This window comes from Triplophysa dalaica, chromosome 2 (assembly GCF_015846415.1).
Source record: "Triplophysa dalaica isolate WHDGS20190420 chromosome 2, ASM1584641v1, whole genome shotgun sequence".
Taxonomy (NCBI): Eukaryota; Metazoa; Chordata; class Actinopteri; order Cypriniformes; family Nemacheilidae; genus Triplophysa; species Triplophysa dalaica.
The window spans coordinates 14,715,219-14,736,201 of record NC_079543.1 but is presented as its reverse complement, the minus strand read 5'-3'; the positions used below and the strand labels follow the sequence as shown (position 1 = coordinate 14,736,201).

The 20,983-nt window shown below is 43.6% G+C and overlaps 1 protein-coding gene across 2 annotated transcripts in view; it reads left to right on the top strand.

Moving 5' to 3' along the window:
• itga6b (integrin, alpha 6b) overlaps positions 1–20,983 on the top strand; it is a 118,162-nt gene that overhangs the window by 22,580 nt on the left and 74,599 nt on the right. For both annotated transcript variants that reach the window (XM_056763722.1, XM_056763730.1), the window contains exons 2-3: positions 14,522–14,649; positions 16,889–16,968. In XM_056763722.1, coding sequence (XP_056619700.1) covers positions 14,522–14,649; positions 16,889–16,968 — 208 coding nt within the window. The remainder of the gene's footprint in view (positions 1–14,521; positions 14,650–16,888; positions 16,969–20,983) is intronic.

Here is a 20,983-nt window from a genome sequence, read left to right as displayed (position 1 = left end):
GTGTGGTATATACCTCACCATGGGGTGTACCACCCTCAGAAGAAGAAGCTGAGAGTAGTCTTTGAATGATGAGCTTCTACAAAGTCCAGATATGACAACCTCACTCATTGGAGTTCTGACTCACTTCAGGCAAGTGTCTGTGGCTATGATTGCAGATGTAGAGGCAATGTCCTATCAAGTAAGAGATTTAATGAAAAGGACACTTTTTGTGCTTCCTGTGGTGGCCAGAGAAGATGTTAACCAAGAGTTAGCAGAGTACAAAATGGTTGTTCTCCTCTTTGGGGCGAAGAAATCTCTAGGTGTTGCTAATTTTACACCCAGAAAAATAGCAGAAGGAAACCGCAGCAAGTCATTTGTTGAAGCAGTCAATACTATTCTCAACTCAACTTTATTTATGTGGCAAGAACGGGGGGAGAATTGGATTTGAATAGCCCGAGGAAGAACTCAATCCTACTGGACTAAAGAAAATAGCGACTACGCCACCCAGGTTAACTCCCTGGGAAAGAATCAATGCAAGCACACAATTTCAAGTTTCCCTTTTAGACAGAGACTATGAGACGCGGATATTGAGAATTGACACCTTTATTTGGTACTAATTGTTATTTTAATATATGACCATAAATAATTAAAAACTGGTCACTGCAATGGTGGTAGTCAGAAGTTCCATCACATGAAGCAGACAATTTTAACTAAACAAATTAGTACAAAACTTCAGGAACTGGGATAACCAGTAGTTGAACAGGCTAGATCCTAGGCCTCAAAAGGACCCGCAAGGGTTCAACCCGTGCACTAAACAGACAACCACGACACACAAACGTGGAATACACTTCAAAAGAAAATCTAAAGAAAGCTACACTTGGTAGGAAAACTCTGGCACCATGGAAGACTAGCCTGCCCACTCTGGACTCCTCCCAGCTCCTAGAAAGAAAAATAGAAATGAAACAATTACTAAATTAAACAAAACTATAATAAAGACAAGAAACAAAAAACATGAAACTAAGGAAATAAATACAGAAAGAAAGAATCAATTAAACAATTTTCTAAATGTACAGCAGAAACCAAAACACCGGCAACAACTAGGCCACCGCACACACCCCTGAGCCGGCTAGCGAGCAAGCAATGGCAAGCGAGCAAGCAGCAACCCAGAAGCAATGTGAAGCAAAAGTAAAGCAAGTAACAGCAGCATTGAGACATATAGTCTTGCAGCGACAGAGCACAAAAGGATGCAATGATGCACTGGTTTGTATCTAAAATATAAATACACAATTTAAAACAATGATTTCAAATACCTTTCAATGCGATCGTAAAACAAGAGTAGGTTTTACATACCCACATGCGGGAAAACCGGTCACCTATCCGGCAGAGCACCTTAAGTAACTACGCGAAAAATAATGGTAATAATTAAGAAACATTAGATCTCTGACATGCATATTGCATGAAAGTAAAACGATACCTACCGACAGGAAGACAGCGGTCACAAACACGCATCTGCGTAGCAGTTTGACCAACGATGCAGCAAATTATTACCCCAAAAAGGCAAACAGACACTCTTCACCATGAGGGGATATCGTACAGACGCCAGCCTTCCAGAAAACGGCATAATTAAACTGAGCAGAAACAACTAATGATAGGGAACGGCCACACACCTTCAACACCAGGCAGTGAAAAACAGCGAATACCGGAACCGGCCGAAACGGTGACGCAATATCACATGTTCCCACACACCACGATACATATACCCGCCACCCAATGACACTCATTACTAGTGGGCGTGGAGTTCGCACACTGAAATTCATTTCACCACATTTATATAGCGCTTTTTACAATTTTTTTGTTACAATGTTACAAAGCATCTGTACATGAGACACATTAAATACAAGAAAATCTACTAAAGGCATATACCTGTAAAAACAAGAAAAAGGTGAAAACAACAAAAGACAGACATACAAATGCTCCACACACACAATATGCATACATACTTACACACATTGAAATAGACGCACTCACGCAAACACACTCGCACACACGCACAGTGAAAGCACACATAGGAGAGAGAAACACAGGTCAAATATTAAACGGACTATAAATTCTTATATGCAATATTAATTATGTCTAGCTTCTAAAGTCTAAAGCAGCCCCCCCGGCCAGGCAAATAGTGCAAAACAATATGCATACGGTGGCGAGGAACCCAGGCGACGAGGATTTTATGGAGCATCCATCGATAGTTAAGCAGTATTCTTGGTTGTTACGTATGGCGGTTTTTGGTCCAGTAAGTAACACTTCTGTTTTGTCAGAGTTCAGTAGTAAAAAATTGTTACTCATCCAGTTTTTTAAATCAACTATGCATTCCTTTATTCGATGGAACTGCTGGGTTTCATGAGGCTTCGAGCAAATATAAAGTTGAGTATCATCCGTGTCACTTTATTATATCTCCTAGAGGTAGCATATATAATGCGAAGAGCAGAGGCCCTAAGACTGAGCCCTGTGGTACACCGTACTGGACTTGCGATTTGCGGGACACATCATTGTTTATTGCTACAAATTGAAAACGGTCAGATAAATAAGTCTTAAACCATTTCAATGCAATTCCATTAATGCCAACGTACTTTTCGAGTCTGTGTAGGAGTATGCTGTGGTCAATGGTGTCAAATGCAGCAATAAGGTCTAGCAGCACCAATAACGAAATACAGCCTCGGTCAGACGCTAAAAGCAGATCATTTGTAACTCTGATCAAAGCAGTCTCTGTACTGTGACATGCTCGAAATCCAGACTGGAATTCTTCATTAATGTCATTCCTTTGGAGGAAGGAGCATAACTGAGTTGAAACTACTTTTTCAAGAACTTTTGATATAAAAGGTAAATTCGATATAGGCCTGTAATTCCCTAGTTCTCTTGGGTCGAATTTGGTTTTTTTGACAAGGGGCCTTATAACAGCCACTTTAAATGCTTTAGGCACATGTTCTTATGTCAGAGATGAGTTAATAATACTAAGAAGAGGATCTATAATTTCCGGGAGCATTTCTTTCAGTAGTTTTGTAGGTATAGGGTCTAGCAGGCATGTTGTTGATTTGGATGATCTAATGATTTTAGAGAGTTCATCATGATCTACTGTAGAATATAATTGCAATTTCTCCTTAGGGGTGCTGTAGTTAGGTTGTTCAGCGGGTTTCACTTCTGGTTGCATTGTTATAATTTTTCCTCTAATGTCTTGGATTTTACTAGTGAAGTAGTTCATGTTCTCAGAAAGTCGGTTCCAAGCCATGTTTAATCAATCTCTTTGCACCATGATCTCACAGAGCTTTGTGAAAGTGAAGGATTTCACCTCACAAAATTTGCAAGTATAAGCCCGTACATTGTTATCCTCTTTTCATGAGCTCTAAGGATGTAAGAAACTTGGACTTGTGTTATGATGAGCTTCTATCAGAGAGAGCATTGGGAGTGTTTTGGTGTGTTGAGTCTGATGTGTTCAAGTTTAACATCAACATAAAAGAAAGACCTGCAACCAGAAGAGGAATCCTCTAAGTCACAAGTGCCATCTACTACCCTTTCGGTTTTCCATCTACGATCCTTTGGGTTTTATTTTTCTGCCAGCAAAGACTACATTTAGACATTTAGCAGACACTTTTATCCAAAGCAACTTACAAAGAGTTTAGGAGAAATAAGCGATAGTTCATACAGGAGCCATAATACATTAGGTGCCAATACAAAGTTACTGGTTTCAACAAAAGCTAGACCACTACCTGTTGAGAGAAAGGGTTAGTGTATTATTATTATTTTTTTTTAGTTGTTTGTCAAGTATTCACAGAAGAGATGGGTTTTAAGTAGTTTTTTAAATGTTGTGAGAGATGTGGTTGAACGGACAGAGGTAGGAACAATGTTCCACCAGGAAGGAGTTGTGAATGAGAACGAGCGGGAGAGCGATTTACTGCCCTTATGGGAAGGCAATACAAGATGCCGCTGGTTTGCTGAACGCAGGGATCTTGATGGGGTGTAGGAGTGCAGGAGAGTGTGGAAGTAAGCCGGTGCAGATCCAGTGATAGTCCTGTAGCCAAGCATTAGTGACTTGAATCTGATACGGGCTGCAACCGGTAGCCAGTGAAGAGAGATGAAAAGGGGAGTCACGTGAGCCCTTTTGGGCTGTTGGAAGACGAGGCGTGCTGCTGCGTTCTGAACCAGTTGAAGTGGTTTGATGGCCTTTGCAGGAAGACCAGCAAGGAGAGCATTTCAGTAGTCCAACCTTGAGATTACCAGGGACTGTACAAGGAGTTGTGCTGCATGCTCTGTGAGATAGGGTCTGATCTTTCTAATGTTGAATAAGGCATATCGGCATGACCGTGTTGTCTTTGCAATGTGATCATTGAAGGACAGCTGTTCATCAAATAAGACTAATATGTAGAAGCTGTCCAAGGAGAAGCTATCATGGGACAATGAGATTTCAGCACAGAACTCGGACAAATGGCATAAATGGTTACATGAGCTGGAACGATTCAGGCTGACTTCAGTGTGAAAAGATGTGTGAAACAGGTGGACTTAGGAGTTACAACAGCAGCACAACTCCATCACTTCTCAGACACAAGCGAAACAGGCTATGGTGTGGTTTCGTATCTCAGGTTAGTGAACGATGATGGGCTTACTCATTGTGCCTTTATGATGGGGAAATCTTGTGTGGCACCATTAAAGCAGATCACCATTCCACGTATGGAGTTTACAGCAACTGTTGTGGCTGTAAACATCAAGAAGATTTTAAAAGAGGTCCTGGAAGTCCACATTTTGGACTGAAAGTACAACATATTTGAGATGCATTGAAAATGAAAAAGAGAGTCAACCAAACCACAACAATCGAGGTATGTTAACGCCTCAAAAAACCTAGATGATTGTGCATCCAGGGGACTCTCCTGTGAAAAGTTTGTGAAAAACAAAAGTTGGATTCATGGTCCCTCCTTTCTCAAAGAACAGTGAACAATTTAATTAACCATTAATCTGACTGATACAGATTGAAAAGAGCCGTGGCCTGTCTCAAAGACATGCTTATACATAAGTGTAAAACGAAGAACACAAGACCATTCAGGCAGCTTTAACTATACAGGACTTAACAAGGGATGAAAGCGAGATCATCAAGGTCACTCACGGTCAAATATTCAAAGATGAGATATCCATGTTGCAAAAAGGTAATTCATCTGTAAAAAGGAACAGTTGACTTTTCAAATTGGATCCAAAACTGGAAGATGGAATGCTGAGAGTTGGAGGCTGTCTTAAAAAATCTTCTATGCCTGAGCATGTCAATCATCCAGTCATCATTCCTTAGTACGCACATGTCACTGAGATTATATTACGAGATATTCATGATAAGATTGGACATTTTTGAAGGAATCACATGCTCTCAAAAATGCGACAAAAATATTGGATCCAGTCCGCAAACTCCGTTGTGAGGAAGATTCTATCAAGATGTGTGATATGTCGAAAAATAAGTGCAAAAGCTGGAGAACAAAAATGTCAGAGCTGCCATGTGACAGATCAACACCAGATCAGCCACCCTTCACTAATATGGAGGTAGACTATTTTGGACCGTTCGAGGTTAAACAAGATGCAAAACATCACAGTGTATTGTTTACCTGCTTGACAACAAGGGCGGTGCATATAGAAGTTGCAAATACTTCACATTGGACATTGATTCATGTCTGAATGCAATCCGACGCTTTGGGTGCAGAAGAGGTCAAATGTCAATCATGAGAAGTGACAATGGGACGAATCTTACAGGTGCTGACATTGAACTGCGTAAAGCCATTTAACAGTGGAATCAACAAAAATGTAAAGCTCACTCATGCAAACGGAATACAGTGGATATTCAACCCAACTTCTGGATCTCTCTTTGGTGGTATTTGGGAGAGGCAGATAAGAACTTTCACTTTCTTGAGTACTTGCATGCCTTCTTATGCGAGGTGAAGTATATTAAACGATAGACCACTTACTACTGCTTCAGATGATCCCATAGATCTGGAACCGTCTTGCGTCTGCAATAGCAACCAGCATTAACTCCTGGACCTTTCAAAAAAGAGGACATTTACGCAAGTTGCAAATGGAAGTAAATTTAAAACCTATTTTGGAAACCATGGGTGCGTGTATGAACTTTAAGTCTTCCTGCCTGTCAATTAGGGGCCGGAAATGTAGGAGACATATTTAATTTATTATGTTATTGTTATTACTTTTTGTTTTGTGCTCTTAAATGTTGAAGTTGTATTTGGGCAATATTTTTCAGTTGCAAGTTTTTTCTATGGTTACCCTGAGCATGTGCAGTGGTGGCTTGCTTTTCCTCCACGTGACTTGTTGATAGTTCGATATACATAGTGTTTGAAGAAGAAAAGTTTGGAGCACTACAATTTTTTGGACGTCGTCTATATTTCTGGCAATTTAAGTTAAGGAGTACATCAACAAATAAGTTGTTGTTTATGCTGCTGGAATTCCTGTGAATGACTTTGTAATCAATAAATTGCTAAGTTTTGGACTACAAGTGTAAGTGTTTTTCGCAAGAATTCAAACATAGTATGGATACGAGTCGAAACTTGGACTTCATAAAGTGGATTAAGTACAAACTATCTCATGTACGATACACTTTGTCAACAACCTGTAGGATGAGCCATGAATAAGATGCTCGCCAAATTGTGATCACAACTGAACGGAACCCTGCAAAGAACAGAAATGCCCCCCCCCCAATCTTCCATAAGGTCCTAATGGCAAGAAGGCACCTGCATGGCTAAGAACAACAGACTCCCTGTTTCTGCTGATTCTCACCTAGGGAGTCATCAAAAGGGCGCTGAACCGAGTTAAGGTGCCTGGAGAGTTTGAATCAACAAATTTCCCCTATTGTCGTTCGTATCTTCAACCAAGGAGTGTGACGATATGGAGTGATTACCGGAGATTCTACTTTGTTCCTTAACCCAAACTTTCGTTGGACTTGCCAAGCTACACCTAGTGTCAGTCATACACAGTGTACAAATATGAACATAGCAACAAAGAGAACGTCTGCAGAGGCTTCAGTACATCCAAAACTCTGCAGCTAGGATCCTTATGAGAGTGCGGAAATATGAGCACATTACCCCCATTCTTCACTCACTTCACTGGCTTTCTGTTTCCACTAGGATTTAGGATAAGGTTTCCCTCCTCACATACCAATGCATCCATGGACATGCCCCCTCCTACCTCAACGAACTTATTAACCCACAAATACAAATGCCCCCTCTGCTCCACTCACTCAAATCTCCTCCACATACCCAGAACCAGACTCAGGATTCAATTCAATTCAAGTTTATTTATATAGCACTTTTCACAATGTGCATTGTTCCAAAGCAACTTTACAGGAGCAAACAGAAATAAATGAAAACACAAAGTTAGAACACAGCATAGTGGATGGTGTTTATTTAACAAGCAAGATCATTCTCATAAATAATATCTAATTAATAAATAAATGCAGTATCCTGGTGAGCAAGCCAACACTGCCATGCTATGGCAAGGAACCCAAACTCCAATGATTGATTAATGGAGAAATAAAAAACTCGGGAGAAACCAGTCTCAGCCGGGAGGGCCAGATCCCCTCTGTGAGTCATAGCTGCACTCAGTGACCCAGACCAAAATCCACCAAGCAAATGAAGAGGGAGAGCCCACCATCCACGACCCAGTAAGTCCCACTCGCCAAAAACCGTGCAGGTCCAACTCGCTCCCAATCCACGATCGACACCTGAAAACAGAGGAACAACCAGGGAAAATAGTAATGGCATGTTGTAGCTTTATTCCTGTGTTGTCCGACAAAGACCACAAAACAAGACCAAAGCAGACCCACACAGCCCCAACAACAAAATCCCCCCAACCACAACCAACATGCCCCCCCACTCCCCACAAACACCCACCCAGCAACCTCCAATCAGGGCCACTGAATGCAGCTATAACTTCAAACTGCTGAAATGTTATGTAAGTTTATCATTAAATACCAATGTAACAAATCTCCATAAAAGGAAGGAAGGAGGCGGGAACCGGCAAACATTTAAACATTTAATAAAGTAATTTAACAGCCGGCGGCCCCTCACGGACGACCGCCGGCGAACAAAACATGAACATAAATATAAATACAAACATAACATAAGTTCGGGCCCGGTCCTCTCTCCTCGACGGTCCGGTCGCTCGTTCCCTTTATATGCTCCCATCTCCTACGTGATTCGAGGCTGGTGTGCGCACAGCTGGCGCTAATTCACAATTACTCACCGGACTCGAACCACGGTCTCGCCCCGCCTACTCTACTACAACCAAGTATTCTAACTTCAGCATTAATGTGACAAGTAGTCCGTCTTTGCTCTTGGTTGGGGGTGGAATGGTCTGAGATGTTCAGATGGTCGTATTTCTCTTAGGTGGTGGTGGAATTGCCTTAGGTGGAGCTGGAATGCTCAGTCTGCAGCTGTAGCTGGCATAATCTCTAGTTGGGGATGGGCATATGTCGATCATCTGGACCTGGCGGAATTTCTCCGGAGGCAGAAAGAGAATAATTGGCGTAGCTGCGGTTCATTAACTATGCATTAGGTGAAAGCTTGGCTGAAAAGATGTGTCTTTAAACTAGATTTAAATTGGGAGAGTGTGTCTGACCCTCGAATAGTATCAGGAAGGCTATTCCAGAGTTTAGGTGCTATGTATGAGAAAGCTCAACCCCCTTTGGTGGTTTTAGTTATTCTATCTATTATCAAAAGTCCTGAGTTTTGAGATCTTAGAGAGTGTGATGAGTTGCAATGGGATTGAAGCTCTGTTAGGTAGGTAGGAGCTAAACCGTTTAAGGCTTTGTAAGTAATTAAAATAATTTTAAAATCAATAAGATACATAATGGGTAGAAAGTGAAGCGATGGTAAAACTGGGGTTATGTGATCATATTTTCTTGACGTGGTTAGAACTCTGGCAGCTGCATTCTGAACTAACTGTAGTTTGTTCATTGACTATGCAGGACAACCACTAAGTATAGCATTACAATAGTCAAGTCTTGAGGTCACAAATGCATGAATAAGCTTTTCTGCGTCTGCAACACATAAAATATTTCGTAATTTGGCAACATTTCTATAGAAAGGTTCAATTAAAGGAAGGAAGGAGGAGGGAACTGGCAGACATTTAAATAAACTTTTAATCAAAATAATAACAAACTACAAAGACTGCCTGCAGCCCCTCACGGCCGACTGCCAGAGAATAGAACAAACTTGATGAACTAAACTATTACAAAAACACTAAAGTAAATGTTGGCATCCACCTCTCGGTAGACTGCCGAACAAAAGAACTTACATACAAACGTAAAACATGTTTGGGCCTGGTCCTCTCTCGTCGATGGTCTGGTTGCTCGTTCTCTTATGCTCCCGATCGCCACCGTGACACGAGACCGGTCTGGCACAGCTGGCGCTCATTAACACTCACTCACCGGCCTCGAATCACGGAATACTCCACTGCATACCCTCATCGCCCCTCACAGACCGGGGGTACCCCCGAGACTGTGATTGCTCCCCCCCTCCCTCGGGAGGCTCTCCCAGTCTTGGATTACCTTTCCCCTTTGGGTATATAGCGACGAGAGGAGACAACGGAGATGGGAGCATTCAGAGCGACTTGAAAGAGAGAGGGAAAAAAAAATAGTCAGGTTCCCCGACATGCTGTCGCTCAGTCCTCAACCAGCCGGGGTACTCTCCTTCACGGTGCCCTGCAGTGACCCTGGGTGCTCGGTGGACGGCTCGATCGTCTGCCCCCTGGTGGCCGGCGGTGGCTCCTCCTTTAGCGGGAAGTCGGGGCGAGATCCCCGTTCCCTGCACCTCCCTCTTGGGCGGACGGACGCACGCAGGCTGCAGCCTCTGGCAGGCAGTGGCCGCACTCGGCACTCCCGCCGCCTACTCCTCCCCATTGGGCTGACGGACGCAACTCCCCCCACTCCCGCTTGGACGATAACCACCCCACCTCGACCCAGGGGCGCAGCAGCAAAGGTCCCCATCCCACCGAAGCTTCGGGCAGCCACTGGCGGACGCCCTTCGGCTGACGCTCATTAACAATCACTCACCGGCCTTGACTCAGGGTCTCGCCCCGCCTACTCCACTACAATTTCTAAGGTGGAAGAAGGTTGATTTTGTGCCTAGGTCTTTAGGGTTGACGGCACAACCCAAGGGGGGGTGTTACAGTCGTCCGGTAGCACTAGGTCCGGTTAGAGTAATACGCTAACTCATATGGAATCCCGGCCTAAGGGGCAAGGCTGCTCTGCCCAGCCCGCCCGCAGGGGGTGCTTGCTTAGTGATGGATGGAATGCCTGTTCTTTACCACATGGGGTGGGAAAGAGGGGAGGCTATGTATCACACTGATCCAACCTACTGGGAGGGTGGAACGGTGCCTTCGCAGGCCTACGCCAAGCCGGCTGCCAGTCCTACATGTGGTCAAATGCTTGTATGTTCCCTACCCTCTTGGAGACGAGCGCCAACAGGAAAAGCGTCTTCATCGTGCTGAGGAAGAGCGGCCTCTCTGAGGGCTCAAAGGGCCTGGGAGGCCTGCCACCCGTGTATGGAGCGCGATCGAGGCGGGTCCGCCTTCAAGGATCTTTGATCAGGTCGTGCTGGCCTATGGACTTTCCACCACTGAGTAGTGATGAGCAGACGCTACAAACACTTTCAGTTTGTAGGGGTAAAGGTTAGTCTCCATTACCTTATGAACAGCACGTTCCGACCGAGCACCTCCGTGGGTCTTTTCCACAAGAAGATTACCGGGACGAGAAAGGGTGCAACTCATAGGCACATTGCTGCCCGGTGGCAGGGGCCCAAGCCTGAGTGATGTCCAGGGGCCAGACATGGGGGCTCCAGAGGTCTGGCCTGGGATGCCATAACGTTCCCTTCCCCTGAGAGGGCAGGTCTTTCGTCAGGGTAATCGGTCAGGGGAGAGTTGTTGTCAAGAACATTACCTCCGAGAACCAAGTCTGGTTGGGCCAGTCGGGCGCAACTAGTAGTACTTGATGCTACTCTTCCCTGACCCTGCACAGGGCGTGTGCAATGAGGTTAACTGGGGGGGAAGGTGTACTTTCTCTTGTCACACAGCCAGCTGTTCGCCAAGGCCTCCTTGCCGAGGGAGGCCTCAGAGGGAGTGCCAAGGCGGGTAATGGTTGGTGTTCAGAGAGGCGCCTGAACCTTCCCTAACAGCTTCCAGAGTGCTGGGGTGCGCCCAGGTGGAGTCGCCACTCTCTGCAAGGTGTCGACTGACGAGAGAGCCGTCGGCTGTCTGGTTCCGATTGCCTGGGATATGTGTAGCCTGCAGGGAGCGGATCACCTGCTGAGGACGCATCGGGTGAGTCGTTCGTACGACAGCTCTGGGAGGCTGCATGGACGTGGGCTCCTCGTCCCGGGTCTCTCGCCCCCCGACGGGCAGGGGGTGAGCGTCTACCGGACCAGCGCGTGTACAACTCTAGGCACTGATATGCCAGCGCAGGCGGGGCAGTGTGAGGTGCATCGGCAGAGGGGCGTAATCAACATCCACCTGCTGCTGGTGTGACACGCTTTCCTCAGAACTCTACTCTGTATCCAGTGTTTGGAGCGGTCTCTTGTGAATCAATCCGAGGGGTACCATAACCGTCGAGGATGCCATGTGTCCCAGGAGCCTCTTCAGAGGGACCGCTGACTGCTTGGAATGTTCCAGACAGTTCAACTCGGACTAAGTGCGCTCTTTAGTCAGACGCGCTACATGGAGACAGAGTTGAGTTCCTTACCAAGGAAGAGGATGCTCTGCACGGGGGAGAGCCTCTTTCTCGGTTGACCTGTAGTCCCAATCTATCTGCGTGCCAGAGTAATGTCCCTGTGTTCACATAACATATCTCTAAAGAGCCTCGTCGAGATAGCTTAGTGCCCGCACACCTCTGTCCCTGAGGGGAGTGAGGGCAGCTTCCACGATCTTCGTGAAGACTCGTGGGGAAGGGACGGACCGAAAGGGAGGACTCTGTACTGACATGCCCGACCTCTTCTCTAGAATCGAGACATGAAAGTAAGTGTCGCTCAGGTAAATTGTCATGAACCCATCTTTGACATCCGGACACGTCGAGATGCACTTCTGCGTAACCATCCTGACGGCAGCTTGGAGCCACACACAAAACCGGGGGTACCACGTATCCAGCCGCGATCGTTGGGAGAGGGGCAGTGCGTCCACCACTGCCCCATGCTCACGGCGGCCCGGGAAAGCATGGCCGGCATTTTCGACGTCCAACTTTTCCTTATCTCGACCCCCCGAAGGAGGGAGCTTCAAGGAATTATCGGGGTGAAAAAATCCCAGTCAGTCACCCTCCAATGTTGCAAGGGACATCTAATCATCACGCGCCGATTCCGAAAACTTGATTGAGGAAAAAGACAGCCATAGCCACTGCTCTCACGAAACGAGGAGCAACACGAGTTGGCGGCTAGTTCCCGGGCGAAGACAGCCGCCCGTGACGCAATGTCTGAATCGTCATCCGGCCACAGTGTGGGCAGGACGTATCCACAACGGCTGCCTCAACTTGTTGGAGAACCCAACACCCGAGGCAGACATCGTGTCGGTCCCCCTACTCGATGAGTGTGTTGCACCAGAGAGCAGCGGGACATGGCAAAATATGCTCTTCTAGAAAGATCTCGAACACTTCTGGCACCGCCGTGATGCCCAGGGGAAAGTCGCCGCAGGAAGGCTGTACCCCGTTATGAGAATCCGGCGAAGGCTCTGAAGAACAAAAGGTGAATGAAAGAAGCACGCAGGCTTCCTTTTTTTACCGAACATCCAGAGGCGGAGCCCGGATGTTCAATTTCATTGGCCTTTTCTAAAAGTAGTCAGAGTTGATAGGTTCTCAAGGGCGAACCCCATCTGTCGTTTCAACACAACGTAGAGAGACCGACAGAAAGGGAACGGTCTATAGCTTCCAAATTCATTAGGGTCCAAGTTTGTTTTTTTGATAAGATCCGAAGAAGCTTAAAAGGTCCTGGGACATGGCCTAGATTAATTGAAGTGTTGATAATGTTATAAATGGGCTCAATTGCAACAGGTAGTAACTGTTTTAATAATTAAGTGGTAACGGGGTCAAATAAGCATGTTGTCGGTTTGGATGTTGCAATAAGTTTAATTAAATCTTCCTGTTTAATAGGTGAAAAAAACTGTACCTTTTCTTTTCGGACGATGGTTGATACTAATTAATCTTCCATTAATAAGAATAAGTATGATACTTGCATGTCTTGCCCATCAAAAAAAGTTTCCTGGTGCAGTTTGTTGAGGCTCCAGTTGATATTGGCTGGAAGTGATCAGAGATAACCAGTTTTATGCGAGGATCTCTATCTGGACAAACGAGGCCGCAGTCTGGCACAAATTTGTGGGTCAAAGATGAAGGCCATCCTTTAGAAATAGTTCTACCCTTGTAGAGGTGGCAAGGACATTAACCCGAACAAAAAGAAAAGCAAAACACAAGAAGAGAGAAAGAACAAACCTGAACGGAAGAGACTGTGGTCTCCTTTAAGCTGTAAGGATGTCAGATCCTACAGATGTGACTGAACCAATCAGGAGATTGCACCTTTGGAGGGAAAGTTAATTATATTTCAAGTAGATCAGGGGTAAGATCATTTCGTTTACTCTGCAAGATTGGGGGTTTGATCCCATTGCACATACCTAAGTAAAAATGTATAGGTTAATGCATTGTAAGTCACTTTGGATGAAAGCGTCTGCCAAATGCATAAATGTAAATGTCTTTGTCTTCCACATGGTGTTTTGCATGTGAAAGCTGATTGGATGTTCACTAAGAAAACTTCTAAGAGTTCAATAAAACTAATATGAAAAGAGTTATCAAAACACACCTCATAGACTCCAAACATGATCTACATTTTATCTTGGTTAAATGAGTTCCTACAGATCTAATAATTTTAGTAGTTATACACACCTTTACTCAAATTACTTTGGATTAATATTTAAAACAACAAGAACATCAGTTCATGGTAAGGTTATAAATGAATATATGTACATTTCTCTATATATGTATTTAAGACTGTATGTCTGTCCCCAACGTGAGTATAGAGAGTTCATCTCCCTACATTCCATTCGGTCGTAAAATACTCTAATCTTGATGGTTTGGTGTGGGTTGCTATGGTCACCAGAGATCTGGTCCTGCGCCTATGTGTTAGTTGCAGATTGTCGGTAGGTTGGGTGAGGGGTGTTGTTGTTATATTTAAGAAACTAGTTAGAATATAATAGAATATAATATAACTAGTTAATGCATGTCTGTTCGGTCTCAGGCACTACACATGAAAACGAAAGTGAAGGGAAAACTATGCGGTTCAGTTTGAACTCACGCTTGAAGTTTGAGGTCTAAAGAAACAAGCCGAATGACTAATGCAAATTAGTCAATATTACACTAGCCTTTCAATATAACAATCAGAGATGATAGGTCGGCATCGATACAACATTGATTGACTGTAAGAAAAGGTTAAGGATCTAACACCCTAATTTATAAAATGTCAAACTTTTTTTTGTTGCTTTACAGGTTATTGGTAGGTGCCCCAAAAGCTAAGGCACTGACCAATCAGAAGTCACAGTTTACAGGAGGCATGTACAGTTGTGACATAAATTCTGTCAGCTCTTCATGTCAACGAGTGACGTTTGACAATGATGGTAAAACACGCAAAAACATGACACATTTTAATGAGTTACTTTAATGTTTTGTTAAATTATATATTTTATTAGGGCTGTCAACATTAACCAATTAACGTATGCAATTAATTTAAATAAAAAAATACATTTACACAAATAATATTTTTATTTGTCTTATAATAACAAATATCTTTAAAGTTGTGTTTTGAGCCTCTTGTTTTGGCAAAGAACCTGTCCCTCTTAGTCACAACACTATTTACAACTAAAACTTTTCATGAATTTTCGCTGTTTGCGAGATGACAGCAGCCTTTTGGGGGACTGAGAAGAAAAACTTTTGAACCATGTTTCGAAGTGCACGCTTAAGGAAATGATGCCATTGTTATCACCAAAACAATAAGGTGGCCTCCAGGACTGTGCGTATTTAATATGCAACATACTTATTAACATATCTCTATTAAAAAGGGGTTCCTTTTCTCTCGGTCTCTCGACGTTGTGTTGAGAACGACAGATGGGGGTTCGCCCTTGAGAACCAATCAACTCTGACTACTATAGAAAAGGCCAATGAAATTTGGCGAATACAATTTGCATGCCGGGCTCCGCCCCCGGATGTCCGGTATAAAAGGAATTCATTTACCTTTTGTTCTTCAGAGCCTTCGCTTATTACTACAAACAGAACAAATTCAATGAATTCTTCTTCTAAATTGCCGGATCTACTACGTAGAGCAGCGGATCGTCCCTACCTGCAGCGACCTTCCCCTGGGCGTCTCGACGGTTCCGGAGGTGTTAGAGATTTTTTCTAAAAAGGTCCTTTTCAGGACTGAGCATTCTCCAGCGCGGCATGTCCCGCTGTTGTCTTGGGTGCGGCACCCTCATCGAGGAGGGGGATGGACACGATCGCTGCATAAGGTATCTGAGCCTAGAGGCCTCCGAGATCCCGCGTGACGTCTGCTTCCCGGCAACCCAGGACCCCTTCGACATCGGCTCCGGTTCCTGTGCCTCCAGAGGCGGCACCCCGGAAGCAGGGGTCGAGGGGGAAACCTACACCCCGTCAGCAAACTTCTCACGAGAAGGGACACTGACGGGAAGACCCCAGGGAGAACAATGTCGGGCCCAACCTTCACAGCCATGGCTCTGATCGGTCGGTACGGGACGACTCCTGCCTCAAAACCTTTACAGGGCCTGGCGCCTACTTACTCCCAGAGTTTTTCTGTTCTCCCCGGGTTTACTTGCAGCTGATCGCACACTCCACTGGACTGTGCTCGGCGAACCAACCTCACACCCTGGCGAGGCGTGAGGTCGTACACATGCGACAGCTGTCACCACTCTCTGACCGACAGTGCGTGCCGTTGTCCAGCCAGGCAGGCAAAAAGGCGAAGCCAACTTTCCCTCCGGGGACCCCCGCGACAGACGGTTAGCTCCGCCAGACGACGAACCACCCCCTGTGGGAATGATGAAGCAGACCGTCCCCTTGGTCACTCTGTCACAGTCCCTGGGAGCTCGAGAGCTCCCCACACTGTCTCGCTGGCTAAGGAGGGCGGTCCGTCTTGGTTACTCGATCCAGTATGCCAGAGACTCTCCCAAGTTTCGGGGCATCATTTCTCCCTCTGTCAGAGGCAGGGATGCCTCCGTACTTCGGGTATAGATCACCACCCTTCTGGCAAAACAGGCATCGAGTTCATCCCTCAAAACCAAGATGTTCAGTGGGTCACGACCCGCACATCATCGTTCCCAAGAGACGGTGGGTTGTGCCCCATAGGTCTACGTACCCTGAACAAAGCACCTTCACAAGCTGCCGTTCAGGGTGCTCACGCAGAGGCGCATCCTGACATCTACCAGGTGTCAGGATTGGTTTGTGGCAATAGAGCTGAAGGATGCTTACTTTCATGTCTCTATCCCCCTCGACACCGGCCATTCCCACGGTTCGCGTTCGAGGGTCGGGCATATCAGTACAGAGTCCTCCCTTTCGGTCTGTTCCCGTCTCCACGGGTCTTCACGAAGATCCTCCTTAAGTGGAGAGTGGGGGCGTAAATTTCTTCAGTCTGATGGTTTACTTTGTGGCATATAAATAATGAAGAAATACATTTGTTAAACAAGATAAATGGAATATTCTTACTATACACTTTCACGATAAGCATTATTCTATACACTTTCATGATAAGCATGCAAATAATTGTGAATAATCACACAAAAAGGTGATTCTGATTAATCAGAATTAAAATGTTTATCTATTAAGAGCCCTGATTTTTATGTTTGCCCATAGAAAATGTGAAAACTGAAAATAAGCAGAACCAGTGGATGGGAGTTAATGTAAAGAGCCAAGGACCTGGAGGAAAAATATTGGTAAGAGTCATAGATTGTGTTCTTGTGTGTATTTGGGTTTAATGGGCAACTTACAATAAATTATCTAACTGTCCTGTCTTTATGTCTCTTAATTCACAAAAAGGTCAAGTTGAAACTGTTTGATGTAATTTTTTGGAACTTATAATAAGGCAAGACAAGACGAAATACATCTTTATTTTTTGGAAAATGCTGCCTAGACACTCTGTTTAATGACTAAATGTATGTGTAAAACATTTTTGAGAAGATAGATAATCTAGAGCAGTGGTTACCAACCCCGGTCCTCGGTCCCCCCTTCCAGAATGTTTTCGATGTCTTCCTACATAAAACATCTGATTCAAATCATCATCTGGTTATTGCGTTAATTAGGGAGATTAATTAATGAACACACTGACCAACATTTTGAGCAGATCTGATGAGTAGTATCAGGTTTTCCATGAAGACATCTAAAACATTCTGGGGAGGGGGCGAGGGGGCCAGGGCTGGGAACTACTGAATCTGACTACAAAGATCTCATGGCAATTCATTGTAATTTAACGATGTGGTTAAATTTTCTTAATCTGTACAATCTAATTTGTATGTTTTATTAGGGATAAAATGTCCCATTTTCCCATGTTGGCAACTTTTAATAATGTAGTAAAATGCTGTATTTTATGCAGGAATGCTAACTTAACTCCTTTCAGCGAAATTCACCGTTTGGATACAAATTGGGTCATTCTTGTGATTTGTGTAGATCCGCTTTTGAAAATTATGAAAATCATGTCCAGGTGCTGTGATAACTATTTTAAATCACTAGCCAGTTTGTGGGTTATGTTTTGAATGCTGCGCAGATTGAGCTCACATACTCAACTCAATCAGTATAAGATGTAGTCAAATTATGCAGCAATTCAAGTGAGCATTTCTGACTTATTTCAACACAACCCTCACTAAGCAACAGTTAAGCCTGGCTCAGACTACAGGAGTTTTAAAATCCTGACAGATTTTAAATCTGGTTGCAGCTCACACATAAGGAGAATCTTGCCAGATTCTCTTATGTACAATCCTAAACCTGGCTCAGACTACAGGAGTTTTAAAATCCTGACAGATTTGAAATTCTGGTTGCAGCTCACACATAAGGAGAATCTTATCAGATTCTCTTATGTAAAATCTTAAACCTGGCATTACATCTAAATTTGAATCTCTTTTTCAAGCACTACAAAATTAGGTTGCCCTTTGTAAACTTGCATTTATGAATGTGAAATGTCCAGAGAAGAAAACGTTGGGGGTAAAGTTGTGTTTATAAATAAGACTAAATGTAGCAAGTGCAAAATTAAAAATTAATTGATTGGATTTTTTGATATCATAATTGCACATCAAAAGACATTTTAAGACACCTAAATACAGGATAATATTAAGATTATCATACCAGAGGACGCCTCTTAAGTCATCTCACCGGGAAACAGAAGTAAACAAAGCGACATTTCGCGACAGTTAATTTCACGTGATCTATTTGTCCTATTATGAAAAAAGTGTATTTCCACGATAGATGAAAGAAATGCAGCGACTATGCAACAGGTCTAGAGTGTAACTGTACCGTTTTAACTGTAGGGCTACAACAGCGTATCCGCGGTGAAAAGCAAATGTTTCTGTAGCAATTAGTAGCAAGGGATTTATACTTTATTGTAGCAAAACTGTAGCAAGGTGTGTAACATTCAATACTGGAATTCTGAGTCTTTGTCGCTCTGAATGATTCTCTGTCTGTCAGTCTAAAGCCGCGGGATCATATTTTGAGCAGATGGTGCTATATGATTTTTTACTAGGGCTGAAGTTATGACTGTGCTCTGGGCGAGTAGCTTACATTTAATGTTAATAAATAACGGAAGAAAACAATTGTCACTGCCGAGAATAAAGATGAATGCCAACGTGGTTATAAGATAAAGCAAAAAAACAAAAACATAAACGCATGCATGTGTGCCTATAGACAAATAACAATCTGTTGAACGAAACTACAAGCTGCGCGTTAGCAGTTAATTTACCCGGTACATTTAAAACCGACGCGACTTCTCCCTGCAGCTCTTTTCCTTATCTATGCTGTTGTGGTATGTTTTTGAGGATAAATTATAAAGACAATCCTGTTGTTGCCACACGTTGTTCCTCCATCTCCGCTGTACAACGTACCCTTGCAGGAGCTTTTGCGGTTGACATTTTTAAAGGCCTGTCAGTCATCTCCGTCAACTTTCAGATCTGTCACTCATTGGCTGTAGCGAAAGTACCAACGTCATCAGCCCGATTTAAAATCCTAAATATCAAACATGTTTGATATGATCGGGGCGGCTAAGATTTCTCTCGGAGCAGATCGGGAGTTCTAAGATTCGACGTGAACGCCTCGTATTCCGTGATAATCTGGGCCGATTCTCGGGCCCGATCGCGTTTCTAGGCCCGATTTTTTCAAAGATTCTCGGGAGGGGGAAATCGGGGTAAAATCTGGCCGAGAATCCTATAGTCTGAGCCAGGCTTTAAAGGGGCGCTGGTTAGTTTGCCTCGAATGGAACGGAGCCGACACAAGAAACATAATATCGGGTAAGTGCGTTAACACACTGTGACAACCGCTATCACCGCATTTACAAAGAAGCCCTGATGTGTAAAAGGAATCATACTGGACAACTAGTTGTCTGCCACGTCACCCTTCACTCGCCATAAAGTTAAATGTGCTAATGAATTCATGTAGCTGATTGCAAACTGGTTCGTAATATTTTGCACAACCGATCTATCTGCACAATAGCTGCGCTACAGTATAATGTGATAGTCTACAATTGTTCATAAATGCCACAATGCAACGCCAGATTTTTTGCGTAACATACTGTACGCTTGTGAGTGTTGCATTTGGTTTCAAGTACAACATTGCAGATAGTATCACACCTTATGTTGTTGTTACAATGCAACCTATCTGTAAAAATTGAACTTAAATCAGTTTGACAGTTCATTCATGTTAAGATTAGAGCTGTGACTGTGAGCTGTTGTGTGAACAGAGCACCTTGAAGTAAATGTAAAGAGTTAATTTGCAAAAACAGATAACTCCGTTTTTGTTGATTTATCATTATTTGTTTTTTAGTGTGCATTCCAAGTAATATCATTTAAACAGTTGGATTGTTTTGATTAAGTAATAATAATTAAAAAATACAGATACCTACACAAGGTTCCTACCCCAGTAGTTAACCTGATACTACAGATACAGGAGGAGATGGTAGGGGTAAACAAGGATATTTAATGTACAGACAAGACTATACGAAAAGGGCAAAACAAAACCCACAATGGGGAAAACAAGACAGGATAATATATATAAACAAGTCCCCTCTTGATTTGGTTCCCTTTAAAACAAGGGCAAAATTAAAAGTTATTCTGTTTTATGGAGATCATCCAAGTAATTGTATTTTTAGTGGATTTAAGAGCACATTTAGTATTAGATTGGTAATGCCCCAGTGTTCTACAGAGCGTTTTAGAAGGTCTTTTATACCCACTGCTGTCAGGTTTTTTAATGATGTAATATAATTTTTGTATCTTGTATGTATTGATGTCCATTGTTTACTGTGTCCTTTGTATTGTGAAATTGTGGGGAATGAATTTCCCCTCACATGGATTAATAAAGTTATCTAATCTTATCTCTAGCATTTATTTAAATCTATGACTAGTCTAATTCCTGTCTGGGAAACCGCCCAGGATGTTTTTTGCTCTCAGACATTGCTGCCTCTAACAGCACTCCTCCTACTCTTAGCAATCCATCTTTTAATATTGGATCAAGCTTGTAAGTAGTACTGTTTTTTGAACATTCTGTGAAGCAGTTTCTAGAGCTAAAAGGCTGTCTCCTAGTTTTTGATACCAGGCAACAGCTTTCAATGACCTGGACCCGTCTGAAAAGAGAGAAGCTCATGGGTTGGATTTGAAGTATCTTGGATACTGCTGCACACAATTTTAACCTCTGGGTCCCCCTGTGTTAGAGACCACTTTTATAAACCACTTTAAGTTGCACTACTTACATCAC